At 40.3% G+C, this 26,858-nt stretch overlaps 1 protein-coding gene and 1 long non-coding RNA gene across 3 annotated transcripts in view; one reads left to right on the top strand and one right to left on the bottom strand.

The window, feature by feature from the left end:
• The first annotated feature begins 1,468 nt into the window (after window positions 1–1,468).
• The window catches only part of MOB3C (MOB kinase activator 3C), a 36,731-nt gene continuing 11,341 nt past the window's right edge, over window positions 1,469–26,858 (top strand). Inside the window, exons 1-3 of one of the 2 annotated variants that reach the window (XM_060689902.2) lie at window positions 1,469–1,862; window positions 6,593–6,730; window positions 17,095–17,808. In XM_060689902.2, coding sequence (XP_060545885.1) covers window positions 17,391–17,808 — 418 coding nt within the window. In that variant the 5' untranslated portion in view covers window positions 1,469–1,862; window positions 6,593–6,730; window positions 17,095–17,390. The remainder of the gene's footprint in view (window positions 1,863–6,592; window positions 6,731–17,094; window positions 17,809–26,858) is intronic. The other variant, XM_034415016.3, reaches the window with a different exon arrangement.
• On the bottom strand, window positions 2,538–12,277 carry LOC117664182 (uncharacterized). The gene is made up of 2 exons (XR_004590946.1): window positions 12,214–12,277; window positions 2,538–2,667 (listed from the first exon to the last, which is right to left on the bottom strand). It is a non-coding gene; the product is annotated as an uncharacterized LOC117664182 (long non-coding RNA).

The following is a 26,858-nucleotide window of genomic DNA, read 5'->3' as shown; positions in this document are numbered from 1 at the left end:
AGCATATTTTCCATTAATCAGAAGATGAAGCAATATGCTTTTCTTTGGTAGATGTTTCATGGCATACGTGAGAGGAAGGAAGTAACAGCCCTATGGCCCTAAGGAAAATATTAGCATTTTTTTTTAAAAAAACCCCTCTTTTTATATTTTAGAATATGATGCTATTATATGATGCTATTTACTCTATTGGTGCTCTCCCTTCAGCATTTTGCTGGGTGAAGGGCGAAAAATTCACTGCATGTCCACCTCACATCATGTAACACATATTATAAGAAGATACAAAGTAGGATAGACCAGGGCCAATATTATCTTCCTTCACAGATGCAAATCTAAGGTTGTAGTAATCACATGTTAAACCTTTTTGAACCAGGATATGATTTTTAGAGTAATATATTTTTTCGTTTCCCATAGTGGGAAGGCTGTAACTTAGTGACAGAACAGGTTTTACATGAATGTTCACCATATAGTATTTCCTGATCACTATTCTGTCTTAGGATCTGGATAAATGGCTACCAAATTATTCAGATTCTAGACCCATCGTAGTATCCTTCAGATTTAGTAGGAAACTTTTGTCTTCCATAGGCAGCATGGCATGCTACTTAGGGACGATAAGAGCTGCCCAATTTATCTAATAAGGATCAGGTTGGGGAACCCTGACATACATAATATTGACACATACCCTAAATCTGACTTCTCTTTGGGACAATGTCTGTTGTTTCTTAATAACAACACATGCATGTATGTAGAACCAGAAAAAACATTAAGATAATTTTAGGAAGCAGTTTTAACAGCAATTCCCACTGAATCCATATTAAACTCATTGATGGTTATTTTTTTTTTTAGAAGATAGCTCTATGACTGCTGTCTGGATTAAAATAATTTAAATTCACCCAGAACTTTCCATTTTTAAAAGTTCTCAGGAACAATGTCAACGTTGACATCACTGGATACTTTCCAAAGCCATCACTCCAGCACGGGAGATCTGCTATTTAACAAACCATGATCCACTAATGTCTTTGTCAGCTGATCTGCCCTGCCCCACCTTGCCTATGTGTATGTAGTCTATGTGTTTGAGATCAGCCAAGTGAGCAAGGAGCGCACAAAGATTGTTAGCCCGCAAAATAAAGACTTGGCAATTATTGTATTTTCTGCCTTTTCTCTTACATGCATTTCCTACCTGTTCTTGCACTCTTTAGCCAAACCTCTTCTCTCCCAACATTGAAAGAAAAAAAAAAAGTTGGGAGTGTGAGCTCTCTTATTACCTGCTTTTGTTTGCTAAGTAGCGAAAACTTCCTCCTGGCTCTTCGCAGCTGAAAAGCTATCTCTTTATCTCAGAGTTATGAAGAGTGGGAAGTGGTGTGGTGCAGCAGAATTTCAGTTTCCTTGCTGATCTTCATCATAATGTGGCCTTAAACTTCCTTTTAATCTGAAGCCAAGAAAAACGAAACAAAAGCTGAGACTGGGTGTTGAGAATGTTATGTTTGTGTGTGAGAAAGAGAACGGGGAGGGAGGGAGAGCACTTCCCAAGGATCTTTCTAGCATTGGGGTTTCTGCACAAGAGTGTAAGAGGCGTAGCTGGGGGAGGGTGAAAGAACTGATGTGTTGCAGCAAGGACAGCTGTAGTTCTCTAGACACAATCAGGATATGACATCACCTAGGGGGAGGCAAAAAGAAAAAAGAAAAAAAGAAAGCAGAGTGTATTTAATGAAAAGCCCAACAAGGATTTCGTAAATGAAAATACTAAGTGTCTGAGCTCTGAACACACCAGTAATTTTACAAGAATTTCAGGAATTTCTTTTGGACATTTCTGGAATAACGTACAGGAGGAGGACATTTTCTTTGGATCATCTGTGGAGTCGTGGGTGAGTGTTTTCTGTAAACTGTTGGTTTTACAAAGAACTTTGATCAAAGCAGGACAAGCCAACTCCTACAGTGGATCTTTCTCTTGAATTGATGTTGTTTATAGCTTAGCCGTGGCACATTTGCAGCTTTGCAGTCCATCTTAAAATATACACCAGGCTAGATTTCTTAACTTTACAACTGTTAGTACTGTATAAGCTAACTGCTATGGATCTGGACAAGTTCTGCCTTGGGATAGAGAAAAACTCTTAGAGAAGTGACTGGATTATACTAATTTTTTTTTCAAATCTTTACAGTGCCAAGTTCTAATAGTCTCCTATGGTCAGATTAGCAATTTTGAGTGGAGCTGTTTTGGAGTACAAAAAAACGACTGATCAGTTAGAATAACTTCAGATCAGTTAGGTGCTCCTTGGTTGCTCCTTGGCAAAAAAAGGCAAAAGAGCTAAAAGCACCATATCTAATAAACTTTCTAAATAGACTGAATTATTACAGAACCGAGCAAACTGAAAATGAGCATCTCTGTGTTTGATACAGAGAATAGCTTAACTAGAATAATGCCATGTGTGTTTCTGGATGTGTAAAGGGAACATGCCATTTACGATTCCCTGGGGAGGCATTTGGGGAAACCTTTCAATTTGCTGATATTGTTATAGAATCTGTCAGCCTAAAGATTTAGACTATTTCCAGTCAGGCTTTTACTGTGCAATTATCCTTAACAGTGGTCCCAGGCAGTCAGTGCATTCTTTCATTTTGATCAGCTCATCTTTCTCCTTTCCTTCTTTAAATATTTCCCTTTCTGGAGCAAATCTGTTAAGGAAGAAAAGTTGGAATAAAAGTAGAATCCCTTGACTGCTAGCACTAAAAACTAGTGGTATCAGTACAATTACATTCAAACTCCGCTTATTTGGGAATAAACTCTATTACTATAAGGGGATTTTCTTCTGAACATATATGCAGAGATTATATTGCCAAAGAATTTGTATTCTCTACAGAGGGGAGGCGTTTTATGCCTCTGCTCCCTCCACATTTTTCACCATAACTGGGTAATCATTGCAGGTGGAAAACTCAGTCCAACTAAGAGAGATATTTATTAGATATTTATTAGAGATATACTATTAGTTATCATTTGGATGCTTCTGGAGAAGCCATCATTCCTCCCATTCCAAAGCTCACCCATTTCCAAAGACATACAACAGAGAATATAATCCACAAATATGCCAGTCATCACTGGCAGAGTGAGATACACAATGTCCATGGTAGTTCAACCATAATTACATACATACATACATACATACATACATACATACATACATACATACATAGAAAATTAAGGGAGAAAAGTCCTTAATAGTAACAACATTCAGGTTTTATGGAACAAAGTGTTATAAAACTTTGGCACAGGTTTTGAGTGAATCTGACAGCACAAATATATTCCCATTATACAAATCCATTTTGGGCTAATCAGTGTTATGCTAAGTGTAGAAAATTTGTAAGAAAAAGCAAGTCAATGAGAATTAAAGTCATGAAATAATAAAAAGATAAAGAAATATGAATTTGCAAAAGCTAGTTTATACCAAGATTAGTCCTACCGCTATTCCATAGTTTTCTTTTTGACAACAAAGAGCTGTGGTGGCTCAGTGGTTAGAATGCAGTATTGCAGGCTGACTCTGCTCACTGCCAGTCAGTGGTGGGTTGCTCCTGGTTCTGTCCGGTTCTATAAAACAGGTAGTAAAAGTGGCGGGAGGCTCCGCCCATCCATCCAGACATCATAATTGTCGATCTGCGCATGTACAGAAGCGTGCGCGCGTGCGTTCCCTTTGCGAACTGGTAGTAAAGGTAAGTAGAACCCAGCCCTGCTGCCAGCAGTTCAATCCTGACTGGCTCAAGATTGACTCAGCCTTCCATCCTTCCAAGATCGATAAAATGTGGACCCAGATTGTTGGAAGTAATGTGCTGACTCTGTTAACCACTTTGAGAGGGCTGTAAAGCACTATGAAGCAGTATAGGAGTCTAAGTCAGTGGTGGGATATAAGTAATTTAACAACCGGTTCTCTGCCCTAATGATTTCTTCCAAACCGCTTTTGGAAGTTTGCCAAACTGCTCAGAAAGTTAACAACCGGTTCTCCCAAAGTGGTACAAACTGGTTGAATCCACCACTGGTCTAAGTGCTATTGCTACTGCTAATAATCCTGGTTTCTAACATGTCTATATAGTATTCCATAAACTGCCTTTTGATCTTTAAACTTATCTGTCCTTTTTGAGAACCTCATTAGCCCCATCCAGCTACAACTTTTTAGTATTGTACTTTAGCTCTCAGCTAGAACTGAAACATCAGCTAGGATGTGAAATATCAATATCCATAATAATATAAGTGTAAACTTTGGCACATTATTTTTGAATGGAAATCTGATTTGGAGTAATAGGGTTACTGAGTTCCTCCATTCAGAAAGCTGTTAGATTTAAGATTGAGTATATTTAAACTGACAGTGATTTCATGTGATAGTTTTCTAAAGGGCAGACTCTTTAATATGTAATAATGGAGATGCTTAGCTCAAGATTGAGCGATTGAGAAAATTATATGAGCTACAAAGTTATAGGTGCTTAAAGTTCCACTCACTTCCAAATCAGTGTACACTTGATTATGTTTAACCTAACTGTTCGTGTATAGTCTGACATTCTGAAACAAATTGCTTTAGAATTATATAAACAATGGATTAATAGCAGTGGTGGAATTCAAATTTTTTTACTACCGGTTCTGTGGGCGTGGCTTGGTGGGTGTGGTATGGCTTGGTGGGCATGGCAGGGGAACGATACTGCAAAATCTCCATTCCCACCCCACTCCTGGGGGAAGGATATTGCAAAATCTCCATTCCCACCCCATTCTGGGGTCAGTCAGAGGTGGCATCTGCCGGTTCTCCGAACTACTCAAAATTTCCGCTACCGGTTCTCCAGAACCTGTCAGAACTTGCTGAATAGCACCCCTGATTAATAGACATTGGACACAAATATGGAATCTTTTTCTCCTAGAGATCAATTTTTTCCCCTCTATGTCTGCTCTTGTGCTACCTTGTTTAAAATTAAGCCCTATCCAAAGCCCTTTAAAATGAATATGCACTTATTCAACACCAGCTTTGGACAAATAAATTTGTGCTACGAAATCATGGGGCCATAGCTATGGGTAGGAGCAGTATTTCCAAAGAACTGTTTCTTCAGGGTCATTTCATATCACATGGGAACATCTATGATGAACCTATTAGATATTGTTAGTCATTTCCACAGTATGTGTTCAGCATAGAAAGTTTGTTACTACTCAATTCCTTCTTCTCTGCAATCATCCTAATGAAGTACAGCATATCAGACTGTACATTTTTTATTATCTATTATAGGCATCCATGAGCTTGTTGCCCATTGTTATGAAATATGTAGCACAATCTTCTGCATGCATTTTGTACATTTAATAAAAAACTAAACTAATTAAATTATATCATTTTTACTCCTAATAAGAATTTGGTTTGAAACTTTCATCTCCCAGTCCATCTGGATGATAACTGTTCTGGAGAATGATCAGTTATTTATTTATTTATTTATTTATTTATTTATTTATTTATTTATTTATTTATTTATTTATTTATTTATTTATTTATTTATTATATTTCTATACCGCCTTTCTCCCATAGGACTCAAGGCGGTGTACAGTCAAGAAAAATATAGACACACAAACATCATAAAATTGCTAATTAAAATTATTACTTAGTTTGGTCAATTAAATAAAACCCAGAATTAGATCACATTTAAAAAATCATTCACATGTTCATATGTTTAGCCCTGCCTGTTGGAATATCAGGGTCTTGAGGGCATGGCGGAAAGCACGGAGATCAGGGATATTCCGTATCTCTGGGGGCAGTTCATTCCAAAGGGTTGGAGCCCTCACAGAGAAGGCCCTTCCCCTGGGAGTCGCCAGTCAGCATAATTTGACTGACGGTACCCTGAGTAGTCCCTCCCTGTGAGAACGAACTGGTCGGTGGGAGGCTATTGGTGGCAAAAGACGGTCTCGTAGGTACCCAGGTCCTAAGCCATGGAGCGCTTTAAAGGTGATAAATAACACCTTGAATCGCACCCGGAAGACCACCGGGAGCCAGTGCAGCTCGCGTAGGAGAGGTGTTACATGGGCGTAACGAGCTGTGCCCATAATCACCCGCGCGGCTACGTTCTGGACCAGTTGGAGCCTCCGGGTGCTTTTCAAGGGGAGCCCCATGTAGAGAGCATTACAGTAGTCCATACGGGAGGTAACTAGTTCATATCTAGCAGCTTCATACATTTTCCATATGAAAAGATCTCCTGGGTAGAAGCAGTTAAACAGCTATGCAAGATTCCAGACTCAACTGAAAGATCAGAGACTTCTAAACAGATACTGTATATTCATGCTGAGTGCGAGGATCTTAAGGGACAGAGTTAACAGCAATAGCACTTAGACTTGTATACCGCTTCACAGTGCTTTACAGCCCACTCTAAGCGCTTTACAGAGTCAGCATATTGGCCCCAACAATCTGGGTCTTCATTTTACCGACCTTGGGAAGGTGAAAGGCTGAGTCAACCTTGAGTATGGTGAGAATTGAACTGTCAAACTGCTGGCAATCGGCAATCAGCAGAATTAGCCTGCAATACTGCATTCTAACCACTGCACCACCATAGCTCTAATGCCATAATCCACCTATTTTTTTGTCACTTGCAGGAAGCATAACAGGCCCACACTGTCGCAGTGGTTAGAGTGTAGTACTGCAGGCTACTTCTGCTGAATGCTGGCTGCATGCAATTTGGCAGTTCAAATCTCACCAGGCTGAAGGTTGACTCAGCCTTCCATCCTTCCGAGGTGGGTAAAATGAGGACCCAGATTGTTGGAGGCAATATGCTGACTCTGTAAACTAAACTGTAAACTGTAAACTGCTATTGATATTTAAAAGCAGTCTGTTCAGTCTGCTATGGTAACAAATGCTTGGGTCAGGTATTACAAGTGAAACACATACATAAGGTGCTGTAGGGCTTTATCAGCTGGTCTCATTGTGCAATGTTGATAGGCTAACTGAACAAGCCTTCATTAATTGCTTATGGTAACCTAAATGCAAATAATGCTTCAACATGATGGAAATTCGAGACCAACCGTAATTCTTTTATCACCAGAGATATTCAGGCAGATATTACTACATACCAACTTTAATGATTGGTATAGTATTGTTAGATCATATAACTTGTCCTCTATCCAATAATGAAAGCTGTAGTCCAATCATTTCAAGATGATTGGATTAGGTACACTCAATATTCTGTACCAAGCATTTCAACAATAAATAAGAATAGAATGCAATGATAATAGTTACAAATGTAAGATTTTTAAAAAATATACAGAGCTATTAATTCAGTTTAAAACTTTTGTCACACTTCTTTACCATAAATCCTATTCTGTGAAAAACAAAAACAAAAGACCAAATCAAAACCATCAGCCCAGACTACTATTTTTTTCAAGGTAAATTCAAATATATATATATATATATAAATTTGGCAGCTTGGAATCAATAGGGTAGAGATTCTATTCCACCAATGGCAATGCACTTATTCCAGTGATGCTCCAATGAGAGAAGCTAGGAAAAACCTTCCAAAGAGATGTAGATTTAGATGCCAAATGTATTTAAAACTAATCTATTGAAATCACGAGTTCTTCTCCAAGTATGATTAAGTTTGGCAAGTCAGACAGTACAGAATTAACCTTATATTTCAATATTGCTTTAGGCTTGTATTGGCTTGTGTAATACTCCTTGAGTTCAGGATTGACTAGACTTTCAAAATAGTTTGTACTAGCAAAAACAACTTTCTGGATTTTTTTCCCTTTAGTGTTTAATTCTCTTTTGGCTTTTATTTATCAGAATTCATTTCCTGCCAGGCAAATGTAATTGGCTTTCTTTCTTCTCCAACTTTTCTCTCTCCCTGTCTCTTTCCCTCTCTCCTTCTCTCTTACACACAGAGAAACTAATGACCTCTTCTCTGACAGCCATTTTCTTAGAACAAGCTGTGGAATTTTCCACTGTATTTAGAGCTGAATAAGTGATCTCTGGAAAGCAAATGCACCAAAGCAAATTCTGTATTCAAACTGCAGCATGGTCAAAAGGGTAGCAGCTTAGCAAGCACTTTCAGAAAAAAGAATTGTAAAGGGATACAATCAACAGACAAAAGATTTGTTTCAGCATCATGATAAGTTTCCAGGTGTAGACTGCAAATTTCCAGATCGCAACTAACTAACAGCAAAAAGTTAGAGGTTGACAGAATTTTTGTAGTCCATATCTGTTAAATCTATGTGGGGTTGTTTTGTGTTTTTTTTGTGTTTTTTTTGAGCCTTTGAGTCAGTGGTGGGTTTAAAAGTTTTTTACTACCGGTTCTGTGGGCATGCCTTGGTGGACGTGGCATGGCTTGGTGAGTGTGGCAGGGGAAGGATATTGTAAAATCTCCATTCCCTCCCCACTTCAGTGGAAGGTTACTGCAAAATCCCCATTTCCTCCGGATAAGCTGGGACTCGGGAGGCAGAGAATAGATGTGGGCGGAGCCAGTCAGAAGTGGTATTTATCGGTTCTCTGAACTACTCAAAATTTCCGCTACCAGTTTTCCAGAACTGGTCAGAACCTGACCAGAGGTGCTGAAACCCACCTCTGCTTTGAGTCAGTATTGACTCCTGGTGACTGCCTAGACTAGTTCCTACAGTTTTCATGGCAAGGCTTTTTTTGGAAGTGGTTGTCGTTGCCTCCTTCTTAGGGCTGAGAAACACTGACTGGCCCAAAGTCATCTAATTTCATGCTTAAAGCAGTATTAGAAATACTTGTGAATGGTAGGTAGGTGCATGTGAACATGTGCAGCTCCATTTGTGTGAGCGGTGGGAGCATGCGCCTGTCGCTCATGTGAAGGGAGCTTTGCATATGAGTTCAATACAGCTGCTGCTCACACGAGAGGAGCTTCATGCATGAGGGCAAGCAGCCACCACTCATGTGAGGGGAGATTCATGCATGCGCAGATGCTCAGCCACTGTTGTGACCTAGGCCCAAGTAGTTATTACCAGACACAATCAGTCCTAAAGAAACATATTTTATTAGAACAGCTGAGAATTACTTCATTCTCAGCTTAGTCCAAATTAATTCCAAAACAAATTCTTCATAAACAGTCCTTTGGCCTTATCACCAACCTTTGTCTTCTTTGGCACCCTGCCAAAGGCTTTTCTTGGCAAAACCCCAGGAAGGTCGGAAGCAAGAGATGCTGACAAGAAACAAATGTAGCAATGTTGCTTTCCTACAGAGATCCCAAGAGCAGTTGCTGCTCTTTTAAGCCTTCTGGGAGGGGCCAATCATCTCCTGGCTTTACTCCCGAGTCATCCTTTTTGCTTTAGCTGCTCTTGCCTTCTGGCAGCTTTTTGCATATATGCACTAGGAACAGGTTCCTCCTGTTCCTCTGCCTCTCTACTATCTGCCTCTGGAGGCTCAGGAGTCCATGCATCATTCCCAGATGACCCTGGCCCCATCTCTGCCTCCAACACAGAGCAATGGTGGGTTGCTCCCGGTTCTCAAGAACCGGTAGTAAAAATTTGTAGTAGTTCGGAGAACTGGTAATAACATTGGCTGGCCATGCCCCCGAACCAGTCCCTGGCCTGGTCGCCATTCGCTTACCCTGCCCACCTCATCAGAGGCTTTTTTTTTTTTTTTTTTTTACTTTTAAAAGCATTTTTTCTACAACCTCTTCGGCCGAAAAAATGCTTTTAAAAGTAAAAAAGAAAAAAAGCTTCTGATGATCGAGCGGCTCAGCTGGGATCGTCAGAGGCTTTTAAAAGCATTTTTTTCTGCAACCTCTTAAGGTTGTAGAAAAAATGCTTTTAAAAGTAAAAAAAAAAAAAAAGTTGGCCACACCCACCGTCACATTACCCCCCACCAAGCCATGCCCATAAAATAAGCCACACCCACAGAACCGGTAGTAAAAAATTTTTAGAACCCACCCCTGACGCAGAGCCCTCATCCGGGCCTTCCCCTGATTCCAGGACTGGCCCATTGTCCTCCCCAGCCTCCTCACTGTCCGACTCCACTGCCAGCTCTGCAGGTTGCTGGCGGACCACAACAGCCACCGCCTGCATGGCTTGTTTCCAAACAGGCCTTGGCCTAGTAGTGGACTGCAGCCCGGGGGTTGGGGACCCCTGTTCTACTTCATTTATTGTCTTGAATTGTGATGCATAACATTAAACCCTCCAGTCAAGTTCTGATATTAGCAGCACAAATTGATATGTATAATAGGTGTATCTAAAAAAAATAGTGCTTGATTTCTATTTTGCTGTTTATTAATTCATATTCATATATTTACAACCAAACATCTGTTTTACAGCATCAGCTTCTGAAGTTTGGAAGTAGATCTGTGTTCATGATGCTTGATGGTCTTTGGGAACAGTAATCATGAAACTCCACACTTGAACTCTAGAGCTGGTGAATTGTTCCTCACTAGAGTCTATTTTTTCAGTATAGACATGGCAATGAATTCTATATTCAGCAAGGAGGGATTATTAGTGGCAACTGAGCTCTGATCCTTTGGTATATCTAATGTGAAAGATATATTTGCAGAATTTTTTTCCTAACTTTTAAAAAGGAAGATATGAACATAAGCAAAACTCCTCCCAACCATTTGTTTGAATCTTTTTGTCTGGGTTGGTCACTCTAATTTAGGGGTGTCAAACTTGATATCATTGAGGGCTGCATCAGGGTTATGTTTGACCTTGGGGGGCCAGTGGTCAGGGCCAGGGGGCATGGCGAGTTCAGTGTCACTCATATCAGGGAAACCAGTGGTGGCCCAAGTGCTCTGCCAGTGAAAATGGGTTCCTGAGCTCCTTTTTCAGCTGCAACAGCCTCCTGCAACCCTCTGCCAGCGAAAATGGAGCTGAGGAGGGCCACGCACAGCACTCCTAAGCTCTGTTTTCATTGGCAGAGGTACTGCGGGCTGGTCCTTCGCTGTTTCCAGGGTGGCTCCACGTGTCCAAAGCTGTGGGGGGGGGGGTTTCCGGAACGCTGACACTGTGGGTCAGATCTAAGCACCCTGCAGGCCGCATCCGGCCGCTGGGCCTTGAGTTTGACGCCCCTGCTCTAATTCATAAAGAATTTGGGTTTTGGCAAATTCTATAAATTTATAGAGATGTATAATTATATCCTTCATATCCTGTCTTGGTCCATGGATGTCCACAGCTTTTGAGCATTTATGAAATTAGATAGGTTCAGAACAAGAGCACAGGTGGAGCTGACACAAGCTAACAATTCCACAACCTAAAAAAATGAAGTATTTATTAATATATTAGATTCCCATCTGCCACATTCAAATTACATTTCAATGGCAAATTCTGAATGGTGTCTGAAGGGGAGACCCTGGGGGAGATTTAGTATGAGTGGATGAAAGGAGGCTCCTGGGGGAGGTTTGGGGTGAGTGGATGAGATGCATTTGTTTAATTTTTATAACTAAGGCCCTGAAGGCTTCAGGGGAGCTTTGGTATCTCCACCAACAACCTAAACCGGGACCACAACAGGAAGGGTCATTCATATTGCACAGCAAAAAACACAATTAAGCAAGACAAAAATCCAGCTGCTACTTCCTGCCTTACATCTATTGCCATTAGGTTGTTGTCAGTTTGGCCTTCGTGGTCTGGAGTATAGAAAGGCTGAGTGAAACCAGAAAGAAGATTTGTGAAACTGGCAGCCTTCATTTTCCTCACAGACTCTATTCTACACTATACAAATGTTTGCTTAACATACATTTTGTGCCTGAGTTGGGGAGGAAAATCTACAGAGTACTGACGTCTACTCATAAGCCTTCAGTATTTGCCTAATACTTCTACACACAGTTATAAAATGTTGCTAGAAAAAGAGATCAGCTATAAGATTTCTTGACTAGTAATGCTAGAAGCTTTCTCTCTCCAGCAGATCCCCAAAAGTGACTTTCTCATGGCCTTTAGAAGGCAGGGAAAATTTCCAGCCAAAAAGCAGCTAAGATGTTTCTGTAGACCTTCACATATCCAGATGGTGGTTGGCTCCTGATCAACAGCAAAGCTGGCTGAAGAATTAAGTCAGTCTTAAACTTGCCAAGGTTGGCTGCCTTAAGCTATTGACTTAAATCTCTATTACTCTTAGGATGGCAATGAGATGAAGGTAACTTAATGGGAACATAGCAGAAAAAATATATTGCCAAAGCATGTTTACATAATGGTTAGGTACAAACAAAGAAAGACCCTATAGTTGTAACTGTATTTATAAACGTAATCTTGAAAATCATCGGTATTATTTGTCAGCAATTACTCACAATAATTATGCTTCATCCCAAATTACAGATTTGGGGAGTTTTCTGTCACTCAGAATCAGATGATTGGAGCACCTGAAAGCCATGTAAATCAAATAAAATATAAGCAAATGCCACACTTTTTACTTATTATAAATTCTGGAATTGAATTTATGTAATCAACTGAAAATATGAATTAATAGCGCAGCCAAGGAAGCAGATATTTGTCATATCAAGAAACTACTGTAGGGATAAATACTATGGAAAGGAAATGAATCAGAGCCTTTGTGTTCTCAATCTATTGTGCAGCCGGGGAGATGACTCTCTTTTTAGCTAGGGAGCTTGAGTGCAGACAACCTCTAGGTCACTGCCACACCCCAACCCTGGGCAGTGCAAAGCCCATGCTGATTCCACTTACATTTGCACATTCCAGGGAAGGAACATCCTTCTTCGTTCTTCTCACAGCTCTGCGGAATTTTGCATTTCTTCAAGTGTGTTACCTGCAGCTGCTCTGTGCTCCTTAAAAAAAACAGCAAGAAAAGAACAGTGAATGTGGATCACTCACCTTCACTCACATCAAAATGCAGTGTGGGGGGGGCAACTTTTGGAGGGCTACAGAATTTTTTAAAAAGGACAAAATTGAAAGCATTTTTTTAAAAAAACAAAAACAATATCTTATGAACCGCAGTCTCAGTACTAACTTCCCCCTTCTAGAGTTTTCAGAATTATATTAAATGTGTACAGGTGATCCTTGACCTACAACCATTCATTTAGTAACCATTGAAAGTTACAACGGGTGCTGGAAAAAGTGATTTATGGCCAGACACTTATCATAGTATCCCCCATGGTCACATGATCAGAATTTGGTCATTTGGCAATCAGCATGTATTTAGGACAGTAAATGGGATGTTGGTTGGACTGCTTGCTTGTGAATAGTTTTTTTTAAATAATAAACAAACAGCTGACACCATTGAAGAAAGTGGAGGAGACCCTGGGTTGAACTGTGGCTTTGCCACCTACCCTCTTCCTCCCCGCTCTGTTGTTGTTGAAATTTTATCTTTCTGTACTTACTTGCACAATGGGTGTGTATATGTATTGTCTTGAATTTGTTCCGTGCCTAAAGGGTAATGGAATCACGAGTTCACTCACTGGCTGTCACGTATAAGCAACTTGTCACCAGCAGAATTGCCAATGGTGATTATTTCCAGGGACACCATGAAGTGTGCCCACGATTTTGATATCATTCTGGTAATTTCTGCCAGTAGGTGTTTTCCTCTTTATTTTTGATTCCTTTTAATTACTTAATTACAGTGTTTTCATTTAAATGCTGATTTAATGGCTGTTTATAAATTCTGTTATTTGCATCTGCGTTGAAGATCCTTTCAGAGACTGATCATTGAGATATTCTAAAAATAAGCTGCCTGATATAGTCCTAAGCACAGTGGAAGTGTTTCCTACTAGTTTTATGCGTAGCTTGTAGCCTAAATGTTCAGAAACTCCCCCCCCCGGGAAGTCTATTTAAATGAAGGATATAATAATGAAGCAACCTCCCTAACAGGAAATAACCAAATAATAAAACTTTGCTCTAACATGCAGAAATGTCAGATTCAGCAGAAAAATACCACTTCCTCCCTTGCTTCCTCATGTTGATAGTGAGAAGCAGCAATGTAATATATTTGCTGTATGATGTGGTGAATTGAATTGCAATATAGATTCAGGAGTTGGATAATTTCTCTATGTTTCTAATGTCTGTCTAATCTGCCAACTCCTGAAACTATACACATAGTCCTCAATTTATGACTATTTTTTAGTAACTGTTCCGATTACAACATCACTGAAAAAGAGGACTTTTTCAGGCACTTAGCAACTGACTCATATTTGTGACAGTTGCAGTGTCCTGGGGTCATGTAATCACCTTTTATGCCCTTCTGACAAGCAAAGTCAACGAGGAAACCAGATTCACTTAATAACAAGATTACTAATTTAAGAACTGCAGTGAATCGCTTAACAACTGTGGCAAGAAAGGTTGTGAAACAAGGCACAACTCATCACAACTCACCAACTACATAGCAGTAGAAAAGTTGATCTCTGTTGTGGTCACAAGTCGAGGTCTACCTATATTGGAACTCAGTTTAATAAAATTAATAACTTATTAAAGCTGTATTCCATCCGACTCTCAATGACTCTGGGCAACTTACAACAATCAAAGAAATTACAATCATGTTAATAAAGCCACTTGTTAGATAATATATAAAAATAAAACATATATATCAAATTTTTAATTTTAGTATGATAAAATGGTATAATGACCAAATTGTTCTCAGCCTTAATTCTGTCAAAAGCTAATGCTAATAATATCATCTGCCCTTGGACAGATTAGAGCAGATTGTTTTATATTTCAGAAGGGCTAGTGATTTATTTCACTTTGTATCAGCAATTTGTGTTAGCAGTAGTTTTTGCTAATCACTTGGGACCAGACCTTTTCCACTGTGATTTCAAAGAATGTAACACTTTCAAGACTTCAAACCAAATAAATATATGCAGTAGAAAAGAATCCCATTGCAGCTGTCAGGCTTCCTGGGAGGAAGAATGGCACAACAATAACTAACAACTGAGAGGCGAATTGGTTTCATATATAAAAAGGAAAATCTTTTTCAACTTGAATGTGACTCCTAGTGATTTTCATGGATACACCCATGAATAATTTCCAGTTAGGTTTGCCCCACCACAATCCCAGACAATTCCTGTATCCTTTTCAGATCAGAGCAAACACACATGCCTCTCAGTACAGCTATCAAAAATGTAGCTTGATGTTTATTTATCAAATGTCAGCAAAGATCAAAGACAGTTAATGGGACAAAAGACAGGCAAAATCAAACACACACACACACACACAGGCAGAGAGATGAACAAGAAGCAAGGGGTTAAAAAACCAGGGAACTTAATAACAATCTACAATCTCAATATCTATATATCTAGAGGGGCATAATTTTCCAGTGCAACTGGAAACAATATTATAGATTATTAGCATGGATAATAGACTTTGGCTATTTCGTTTTCGACCTTTTATGTATCTAACAGTTGCAGAATAAAGAAGGAAAGCATGAGACCAGCTGACCCGTCTTTTATTCTGTATCATGAAAGAAGCTATTTGGTGGATGAGGTACCCAACATGGAAGTGGTTGGTCATTATCTTGTCATATTAGCCTACAGTCCTGGACTTCCTAGATTCCATAGAGTAACCAAAGCCAACCTTGCTTAGCTTTCTGGATTAGCCAAGGTTGTATAGATGTTCCACCTGCTGAGACTGGTAGGTTCATGTCTAAAGAGGAAAAGGATACACACACACATAAGATGGCATCTTTTGTAGATTTTATTTATTTATTTAGCGTATGGCTGGTCACACACAATATTAAAACACTTCATTTTTACAGGTTAAAACAATTAAAACAATTTTAAAAAAGCAGTAAGAAAACCTAAGAGGAAAACAGAAATAGCATTTCAGAGTTTAATGTCGAGTTTGGAGATCCAGTCAGTAGCTGTCGTTGTTATGCAGAGGAGATTTTGTAGATTGATCTGTAGTATTGATATATGTAAATGCCACCCTTGATCTTAACCAAAAAGCTGAAAAGTGAAGTAGACAGATATTTTGCAGTGCTCTCACAATTTGGATGTAGATTTTTTGTTCCAAATGCATCACATCTTCCTCTTTTAACTCCCTGTTCATTTAAACAAAATGGCATTTGGGAAAGATCAGTGCTTGGCACTTGTGCTTAAGACTGATAGTTAAATATATACTGCTTTTCTCCATAGAGACATTGCTGAATTACAGCTGGAAGCCCAAGAGGCTTGTAAATGTGATTTGAGTCACAAAAGTATGTGAACTGCCAAACATCTGCATTCCCAGGAGATGTCAAGGGAATGGCCAAACCAGTGACAAAGCAACAAAAATGTTTTCTTCTTGGGTTAAAGGCACTACAGCTGTTGAGGAAACCTCTCTGCTTCCCACCAGAAATGTAGACTTATTTTTAGAAATGCCTTGAGTTCTACTTTGATCTGACCTTCTGTTTTAAAACAGCTTCTGTGCAATGCTGAATAGATACATTCTGTTTTCTGTTTTCATTTTGTTCTCATCTTTAGAGTAATGATGAGATGCAATGAACAAATTGCTTTGCTATTGGGAGTGGAGAGGCGGGAAAGGGACTCTTTGGTTCCCTTGAGCAATTCTGGGGACTGTGGAAAACAACTAAAAGGAGCAGGAGAAGTGTTTTAATTGGGGCTTCATCAAAGTGCTTCTTGGGGCCATGCTTCCACCGAGCTCACATTTCCACTGAAATAAAGCAATGGGAGCCAGCTAAATGTTCCATTGGAGCACTTGGCTCTCTATCTTCATCAACTTCAGTCTACCTTGCCAGAAGTGGTTTTGTGGAGGTGTTTGAAAAAGTAGGCTTCACTGAAACAATGCAACCATTCATATTCTTCACACAACACGATTTACCTATGAAGTTCCAGTAACAGAAGCTTGTAGGCTTAGTTTTCTGGGAAACATGAATAGAAGAATATGGTCAGTCTTCACACTAAGCTTGGCTCCTGGTGAATTATGAACACATCCAGATTTTTCTAGGGAACATCATGGACTTGTTTTGTCACTACTTTCTTCTGTGATTTTTTTCCCCCCGAATCTCAATCCCGTATAAGTAAAGAGGTTTTCTGGTGGATATTAATACAGATGTGCTTCTCCAGGCATTTTCTTGGCCAGCATGGCAACAAAATATTTGATAGAATTGTCCTGTAGTCTAATACAGTGGTCTTTTTAAAAATGTTCTTAGGTACATGTCCATTGCTTTTCACAAGTTACCATACCAAATCCTTCTTTCTTAGTTACTTTTTTGGGTTTCGTTTCAGGTTAGACCAGTGTTGCCTACCATTTTCTCCACATTGATGAAAACCAGGAAAGAAGTAAGAAAAAAGTTCCGTTTCCTGTTAAATATATGCACGGATACTACACTTCACTTTAAATGTTGCTGATGTTTGTTCCCTCTGCTGGACAGTTAAGTTAATAAGAAGAACTCTTAAAAAGATCGAAGAAGAATTGCCTATTAAAACTCTATATATTTATTTTTCAAAAATTACTTTTTTTTCTACCTGAAAGTTTTTCCTTTGAAATATATCACTGCCACCCTGGCTAATCCTAAATCAGAATGGCTCTGTGCCTTAAGCAAGTTTTTAACAAAGACAAAACATTTCGCCCTCGTAAGAAATTTGAGCCGGGCACACAACGGTTTGAGCTGTACAAGAAAGCCCAGGCTTCCCTCAAATCAGGACTAGACTTAAAGACAGTGGTCCAGTTGCCCCCAGGAGAGAACATCAATGACTGGATTGCAGTGCACCTCGTGGACTTCTTCAACAGGATAAATCTCATTTATGGGACCATATCTGAGTTTTGCACTGAGAAGAGCTGCCCTATTATGTCTGGTGGTCTGAAGTATGAATATCGATGGCAGGATGATTATCGATTCAAGAGACCTACCAAGCTTTCAGCACCTCATTACATGTGCATGCTGATGGACTGGATTGAGACACTAATTAATAATGAGAACATCTTTCCTACTAGAATAGGTAAGTAAACTTTGATTGCTCCCTGGAAAGTTGATTCTTCTAGATCAAACTCTTTCTCCTTGTAGCGTAGAGCATTGTTTATTTTGGCTTCAGTGGTTCTCCAAGTTCTTTTAATAGTACTCTGAAGTGAGTATCCCTTATACTCACTTCAGGGCACAACTGGAAAAGAACCTGGCATCAGTTCCTGGGAGAGGTGGGCAGTTCCTTTCCCCATGCCAGTCCTTCCATAAAGCATAACCATTCATCAACAATGCCAAAACTGACTGACTCAGTCACAGATCTTCACCTTTTGGTACTTCATTTGTTTTGCTTCCTATTTAATTTCCTATTTAATTCTATTTAATTTCCTATTTAATTCTATTTAATTTCCTATTTAATTCTATTTAATTTCCTATTTAATTCTATTTAATTTCTTGGGTGAGGTCCCGTTACTTGTCCCAGCTTCTGCCAACCTAGCAGTTTGAAAGCTCATAAAAAATGCAAGTAGAAAAATAGGGACCACCTTTAATGGGAAGGTAACAGCGTTTCATGCGCCTTTGGTGTTTAGTCATGCCGGCCACATGACTATGGAGAAGTCTTCGGACAGCATTGGCTCTTCGACTTTGAAACGGAGATGAGCACCACCTCCTAGAGTCAGGAACGATTAGCACATATGTGTGAGGGGAACCTTTACCTTTACCTTTAATTTCCTTGTTAAAATGGCCAGCCAATCACCGTCAGGGGATACCTTGGAGGATCATTCCAACAGGTTTTGATTTCCAGCAATGTGCAACCCCCACCTCCCCCAGGAAGACACATTAACACAAGAGTCATGCCTCTCATAACTGTCAGAAGATTTACTACTCTTCCTTGAGGGAGTTGGATGGCCCAGATACCACAGAAGTTGGATGTTGGTAATGCTGCCAGGTGCCTTAATCGACTATCCTTCACTAAAGAAACAGAAGTACTTGAAACACTGAACTAGGTGACAGGTAATATCCTCTCCCAAAGACCTCTCATGAGTCCCTCAGAGAAAGCTATGAGTTTCTAGGGGGGTTGTGAGAATTCAGCCGGTTCAGGTGGGTTCGGGCGAACCAGTAGTTAACTTGCTAGCTGGGCCCACCCCTTCCAGCCCGCCCCTTCCAGGAGTCCCCACACGTGCCATTTTCGCTCCCAGGAGGCTTCAGGGAGGCCTCCTAGGCCCAAAACGGGGCGTGTTCCCCCCACGGCCCATTTTTGCTCCCGGGGGGGTGCAGGAGGCCAAGTGCTGCCTGTCACACAGCCCTGGCCATGCCCACCAAACCACGCCCACAGAACCAGAAGTAAAAAATTTTGAATCCCACCACTGTTGTGACCCTCTGTCTTTGACTCCACCATCACTCCAGGAGAAACAGGAAGAGACAGAAATCTCATTTTGTTGCCCTTGACTGAAAAAACCTCATAGGATGAGGCATAGAGGAAGGGAGAGAAGCAGGTTCAGTCTCTATCCTTCTCCTCCACAGAGAAGGATCCCTCTCCTAACCCTCTTGCAGAGAGCAAAGAGAACCTTTGCAAGTAGAAGAGGCAGCTGACCAAATAGGAGAGAGACATGCAATTTCTCACTTAAACCACGGCTCTTTTTATATCCAGAAAAGAGAAAAGGGAAGATTGCCCTAGCTTAGATGGAAAAGACTGTAGCCAGTCTCTGAGTCCACCTGATTGCTTCACTGTTACTCAAAGAAAAAAATCAGATTCAATTTTTTTTAATGTGAATAATTAGCCACCCCACTCACAGGAATGAGTATGTGGAATTGTTGTTTTAACTATATAAGAACCTCTTCAATGCATTCAAGGCCTTAGGACTTATTTTAATGAACCGACTCACACAAGTGCAGCAGCTCTCAACTGATTATTAAAGCAGCTGCATCTTTTTTTCCTAGGCTTTCAGGCAATGTCCCTCTTTTAAAGAGTTGAATCATTGCAGCAGCGTATCTTTAATATTACTCTTAATGCAGCAGTGTCTCTTCTCAGGTTGGCACTAACTGCAGACAGCCAGTTCTGCTTTTTTTTTTTTTTTAAAAAAAATGCAAACAACGCTTTCACAAATCCAAAAGGAGTGAGTGAGGGATAAGTATTGAATTTTTCTTCTATTGTGAAGGAATACCATTTTGACACAGCATGTTCCTTCTTGTTTTCACAGCTGGTCAGCTTCATAAATGCTTACTTGTGTCATTTCTATCTCTTCCCCTCCCATCTCCTTTCAAAATTAATACTGCTTAAAACTTTGCAGCTGTTTTTGTGCCTTTCTCACCATACATTGGTTTAAGGGCACAGATTGAGGCTCATTTATGGGAAATGGCAAATAATACTTTATGTCTAGTGGGATTTTAAAATCCTTGACAATATACTATTGTTCTGAACAAATCGTTCTTCCCAGACTTAACAATATAATAGATGAAACTTAAAAAATCCAACTGACAGGTTTCTTTTGACTGCATCAGAGAAATGTTATCTTGGAGAGACAAATCGCTTAACATTCTTTTATGTAATATGTGCTTATTATTTCTCATTTATAACGCATTAATATATCAATCAATACCACACTGGAAAAAAACAGCACTTTGACCTTATCCATTCCTTACCATAATAACATCAGAATGACAAAATGTGCATTGTTAGTCCTAATGCAAGCTTTTCCCCTTTCTTACTTGTGACACACAGTGTTGCATATAAATATGTAAGAGACAGAGTTTGCATTATGATGTCATAACTGGCATTTAGTTCCTTCCCCCATTAGTTCCTTCCCCCATTCCTCCATCAATGTTCTTGGATACTGGGCAAGATGGTGATGAGAATTAGAAATTCTACAAGATGCCATTTTACTGTTCTGCCCTATATATTCATAGGATTGTAGTCAGACAACAGTTTGTCTTTGATGATGATCAAATTGAGTCCCATTTATATGTCTACTCATTCAATTATAATATTTGTTCACAGATATTCTTTGCAGATATTTCTAGTCTTTAAATTAAAAAACAAAAACCATTTGTAAATGAAACAAAAAATGTCATATGACATTCAATTCACTTCAAAATAATTGCTCCTGATTCCAGATAGCAAGAATTGAACGTTGATACATTTGAGCTCCTTGGTCATAAAACTAGACTCAAAAATGACTTTTTTTTAGTATTGTTTCAGGTAGTGCTTAATACAATAATGCAGCATGCCTTTCTTTGACATGTATTATTCTCTGTGAATATTCTGCCACTTAGCGAAGCTGGAGAGAGATTGTGGCAATCCATTTCCACATTCCAAACCTTGTAAGAACTTAAAAGCTCATGATTCTTACTGAAGAACAAAACAAAGCAAAATCTCAATAAAAATAGCCTGCTTGTAGTCTCGGAGGTCAAGAATATTGTACGTGAACTGCAATTCACTTTTAATATTGCAAGTAAAATTAGCTGTGGAAAAAGAACTTCAGGAGAAAATTGTGACTGATAAATCCAAGGAGGATTTGGCACACTTCTCATCATTATACTTTTGTTCTTCAGATCAAATTGCTACTCTTTGTTTTTAAAGATGATTGGGGAAGAAACACATTTTAAAAAAGCACCAGGAGGGAAGAGAATTGCCATTATTAGGTTTAATTTGTCATTCAAGAACTTTCACAGCTAGAAGCTCGGGAATAATGACCATTTTTCCATCAATGACAAAAGTGTCTTAATAGTACCAACCAGTCATTCTTGAAGTAAAATAAAGCCACTCCTCATTACTGTTATTTTGAAACAACAATGGTGGGATAACTCTAACAGTCACTAGTAGGAAAATAACTAATGTCAGTGACATGGTATTGAGCTTCTGTAAAACTTTATTTGGATGCCAGTGAATAGATATTGTAAATTCCTAGGATCCAGAAATAATACCACCATCAATTATGTTTTGTTTGTCATTGCCTTCTCAGCAGTGTGTGGTTAAATTGCTACACACTTGAGCAACTGCTAGCTAGTTAGCCAGAAGAATTTCTGTTTAGAATGCATTGCAAACTCTGTGGCATTGGAAAAATATTGGACTGGGATTAGGGCTAGGCCACAGCTCTTAAAACCTTTCTAGTTTTTCATTTTTTCAGTCATCATGGTACCATACAAAGCTTAGAGGAAAGCTTAATGAGATCAGTAGCATAACATTTTCCTTCATATTTTTTCTCAGTGAAAGCTGCTCAGAAAAGCATCTTACCAAACACATGGGAAGATCATGGAAATATATGGTATCCAAAGTGAGACTGGAGCTACTATGCAACATTTGTTTAATAGTTTTTCTTGGGTAACTAGCCTGAAACAGTTCAAAAGTTTAATGTGCTTTTCCTAGTTTCAATTGCAATATATTAGAAGCTTCATGTTTGTGTAAGCTGACCTTAGATATTGTAGTGTTTACATGAAACAAACATTATCTTATCAGATTTCTACCATGCTTCCTGATTGGGAGAAGGTTGTGATCTCCCTTCGGACAATCAGAGAATGCTATTCTTGTTTGTGAATGTCCTAATGAAAGCTTAGTTTGTTGCTTTTACCATATACAGCAAAATTGCTTTTCAGATTTCCCTATATAACACAGTAGGAAAACTAATAGCTAAAAATAATTTTTCCTTTAATAAACTTGACTACCCATGCAGGGTTATTTGGTTGCAGTTGAGGAAAAAAACCAGAACTCAGCAGGATATTAACTTAATATTTTTCTGTTTACAAAGTGTTGCTCCATGTTTTTTAGTATTCTAATTTTAATAAATTATATAAAGGAGCTCAGAACTCTACCTATCCATCAGGATAATTTTCCAAACATGCAATTGAATTGAATACATTATTTGGACAATTTGATTGTGTAATTAGACACACAAGGAATTTGTCTCTGGTGCAGAAGTTCTCAGTATACATGCAAAGCAACAGAATAATGATAATCGTCATTATAATAATACCAGTAAGAGGGGCAAGTAAAGAAGAAGGATAAATAATACTACAACCATACTACATGGATAAATACACATAGACATTAGACAGCACTGTGAGAATTAGGTGTTCAGCAGAGTGATGGTCTGAGGGAAAAACTATCCCTGTGTCTAGTTGTTTTGGCATCCGGTGCCCTACAGTGCCATCTCAAGAGGCAGGAATTGAAACAGTTTATATCCAGGATGTGAGGGGTCTGCAGATATCTTCTCAGCCATTCTTCTGCCCTAAGCAATATACAGGTGTTCTGTGGAAGGCAGGTTGGTTGAAGAGCATGAGGTGAGTTTCGTATGGCAGGATAAGTCAGCAAGTGAAAGACTGAGTTTGAAAACAGTCCACATCTGTCTTGAGGCTATATAGAAAAACACTGAAGGAAAAACAATTCCCACTACATCCCTCTAGAACAGCAGCGGTCATCAACCTTTTGGACCACAGGGACCACTAAATTCATAATTTTAAATCCCGTGGACCACTAATATGATCTGCTTAATGACCGGCTGGGTGGGCATGGCCAGGTGGTCATGTGACTGGGTGGGCATGGCCAACTTGATGTCACTTATGTCGAGAGGCACCTCACCAGCCTCTACTCGCCACTCCGCTCCTGGCCACTCCTCGGCTGCCCGCCCAGTCTCCTTAGGGCCCCAACGGGAAGCAGTTGTTGGAGCTAAGTAGCCACCATGAGAAAGAGTTGGCAAAACAGCTGGCTCAGTTCAAATTGGATCTGATCAAGAAGGAAGCTAAGCAGAAGCATCTCACTGAGGACTATGAGCATAGGCTTTCCAAGCAGAGGGAAGACCTGCAGGAGTGCAAGGCCAGGTACCGGTGCCTGGAGGCTCAATGGGCTGAGATGGTCAGCCAGTTTCAGGCCATGATACAGTCCCACTGGAACAAGGCCCTCTGGATCTTCGCCACCAGCGGCGCTTCCCTCCAGCCTTCACCCAAAGCTCTGCACCAAGAGGCTGAAGCAGATCCCAAGTCGGAATTTCTACCCCCCCTTCTGACCCACACAAAAAGACCCCGAAGGGGGAGACTCTCTGCAGCAACACAAATGTTCATTGCACGTATCCGTCCCAGGAGCCATAGTTTGAGGACCCCTGATTTAGTGCAATATTAAAAATGCAAATAATTTTTCTGCAGGACCACCAAAATTTTCTCATGGACCACCCGCCAGTCCCGTCTGGACTACTGTAATGCTCTCTACATGGGGCTCCCCTTGAGGAGTACCCAGAGGCTCCAACTGGTCCAGAATGCGGCCGCGCGGGTGGTTATGGGGGCGACTCGGTGCTCCCAAGTAACACCTCTCCTGAGTGAGCTGCACTGGCTCCCGGTGATCTTCCGGGTGCGCTTCAAGGTATTGGTTACCACCTTTAAGCGCTCCATGGCTTAGGACCCGGGTACTTACAAGACCGTCTTCTGCCACCGGTAGCCTCCCACCGACCAGTACGCTCCCACAGAGAGGGCCTCCTCAGGGTGCCGTCGGCCAGCATTCTCTGGCCGACGGGGGAGAGCATTCTCTGTGGGGGCACTTACCCTCTGGAACGAGTTGCCCCAGAGATACGGTGGATCCCTGACCTTCGTGCTTTCCGAACTGCCCTAAAGACGTTTTTGTTTCATCAAGCCGGGCTGGCCTAACCTACTCTTTTTAAAAAGAATTGTTTTAAAAATTAGGGGTTTTAATATAGGATTTTTAACTATGGGCCAAATTGATTTAATTGGATTTTAATATTGTTTTAAATTTTGTATCTGTGTATTCTATTTGTTGGCTGTTCACTGCCCCGAGTCCCTCGGGAGAGGGGGCGGTATATAAATATAATAAACTAACTAACTAACTAACCAGTGGTCCACAGACCACCAGTTGGTGACCGCTGCTCTAGGAGAGGCAGTTCAGCAGTGTTTGTGACTGCTCCACTCTAAGCATTCCCCATTTCTTTCAGGCACATGGCCTAGAGTTGAGCAGAGCATGTGCATACACACACTCTCTTGCCAGCGTGCATATAATGCAAAGACAGTACTGTACTTCTCTGCACAGAATACAGATGAATTTTATGACCGGTGCTGGTAAACAGGTGGGAAGCATTTCAGAAGCCACATTAGTCTGCATGCTTGTCTGTCTTTGTTTCATCTTTTAGTTGTGAGAGTAGTTAGGCAGAAAGCTGTGTGAAATGTATCTTTAATCATCACGTTAGGGTTTTTAAAAGAGGGGCAGAGGGTTTTCATTAAAAGAGTAACATGTAAGAAGCAGTGATTTTCACTGATCTTTTTTCTTCAGTTGCCTTGACGCCAAACCATCCCACCCCTCCCAAACCTCACTTACGGTAGCTATAAGGCAAGCTAATGGGAGCTCTCCTTTTAGGGTGCTGGCAGCTGTTCAGAAAGGGCAGAGGAGGAAAAGATTGTTTTCCCTGTATTGCTTTCCTAAAGAATCTATCCCCATGCTTGCTTTTAATTAAAAACCTGAACATTCATGTTTGAATTACACTGCCAAAATCTTAAAACACTCTATCTAAAACAGGGGTCTCCAATCTTGGCAACTTTAAGACTTGTGGACTTCAACTCCCAGCAAAGCTGGCTGAGGAACTCTGGGAGTTGAAGTCCACAGGTCTTAAAGTTGCCAGGGTTGGAGACCCCTGATCTAGAACACACCATGTCAATTTGATACTGCTTGCCAGTGGTGGGTTTCAAATTGTTTTACTACCGGTTCAGTGGGTGTGGCTTGGTGGGCGTGGCAGGGGAAGGATACTATAAAATCTCCATTCCTTTCCCAATTCAGGGGAAGGTTACTGCATTTCCTCCTGATAAGCTGGGACTCGGGAGGCAGAGACTAGATGGGGGCGAGGCCAGTCAGAGGTGGTATTTACCGGTTCTCCAAACTACTCAAAATTTCTACTACCGGTTCTCCAGAACTGGTCAGAATATGCTGAAACCCACCTCTGCTGCATAAAGTTAGCTTTTGAATTCCATGGTCTCTTTGTCTCTGCTTCATTGGTTACTTTATTACACTATGGCAACCTGTAAATCCAAGCAGGTACTATAAACTATTGTAAAACTAAAGTAGATATGGCAAAAGCTTGGTAGAATTTGTAAGTCTATGGTATATGTAGCTATCTTGTTTTTGTGTTTAAAAAAGGATATTTTCAATTACAAACCCAGGAGTGGAGATACAATGAGATAAAGTCTTTAGAAAGCTGCACACAAACCACAATTTTATAACCAAGACAGTGCAGAGCAGCATCTGTACAGGATTTTTTATGTAAGCTAAAATTTGCTGGAAGGCTACATAGTTTTGGCTTTTCCCAAGATAATACGTGGCTCAGTTGTTTGTGTAAACAATGTTTCAAAACAAGTACTTAACAACTCTCCCATGCCATTTTAGCACTTTTAACTTTCTAGCTATGTTACATTTCATTTTTAGAAAGCAGTGTTTTAAATTTGTAGAAAAAACCCCCCTATTGTTGGCACTAATCTCATATGCCAGAGAATGTAGGATTTGCCTTTTCAAGCTTTCTGTAGTCTTAAAATCCTTCTTGATTGTATTCAGTGGATATCCTGAGTCCCAAACTAGCCAATATATTTGAACCTAAGTTGCGGTGAAAACAACATTGGTATATGGTTAACATATGGTTGTATATCATGAAAACTAGAAAACTGGGTTAATTACCATACTTTTTGGCGTATAAGACGCACTTTCCCTCCCCCTAAAAGTGGGTGAAAATTGCGGTGCGTCTTATACACTGAATGTTGCCGAAGCCCCACCCACCCACCGGCCCCCACCCTTCGGCCATTTTCAGCCTCCGTGTGTCGCATTTTCGGCTGTGGGGATCCCCACAGCACATTGCTACTGATCGCCACCTCTGCGCATTATGTTTTTGGCCTCCGTGCATCACATTTTCAGGCAGTTCCAGCGGCGGGGATCAGCGGCGGCAGTGGCAGCAATCCCTGCTGCCTGGAACCAGCCCAAAATGTGATACACAAAGGCCAAAAACACAATGCACGGAGCCAAAAACGTGACACATGGAGGTGGCAATGGGCTCTGATGATCCCCGCAGCCTGGAACAGCTAATTGGTGGTATCCCAGGAGGCCGATCCAACTACCAA

Source organism: Pantherophis guttatus, chromosome 3 (genome assembly GCF_059756535.1).
Source record: "Pantherophis guttatus breed Tessera chromosome 3, ASM5975653v1, whole genome shotgun sequence".
Lineage (NCBI taxonomy): Eukaryota > Metazoa > Chordata > Lepidosauria > Squamata > Colubridae > Pantherophis > Pantherophis guttatus.
This window is presented reverse-complemented; position numbering and strand designations above follow the sequence as displayed.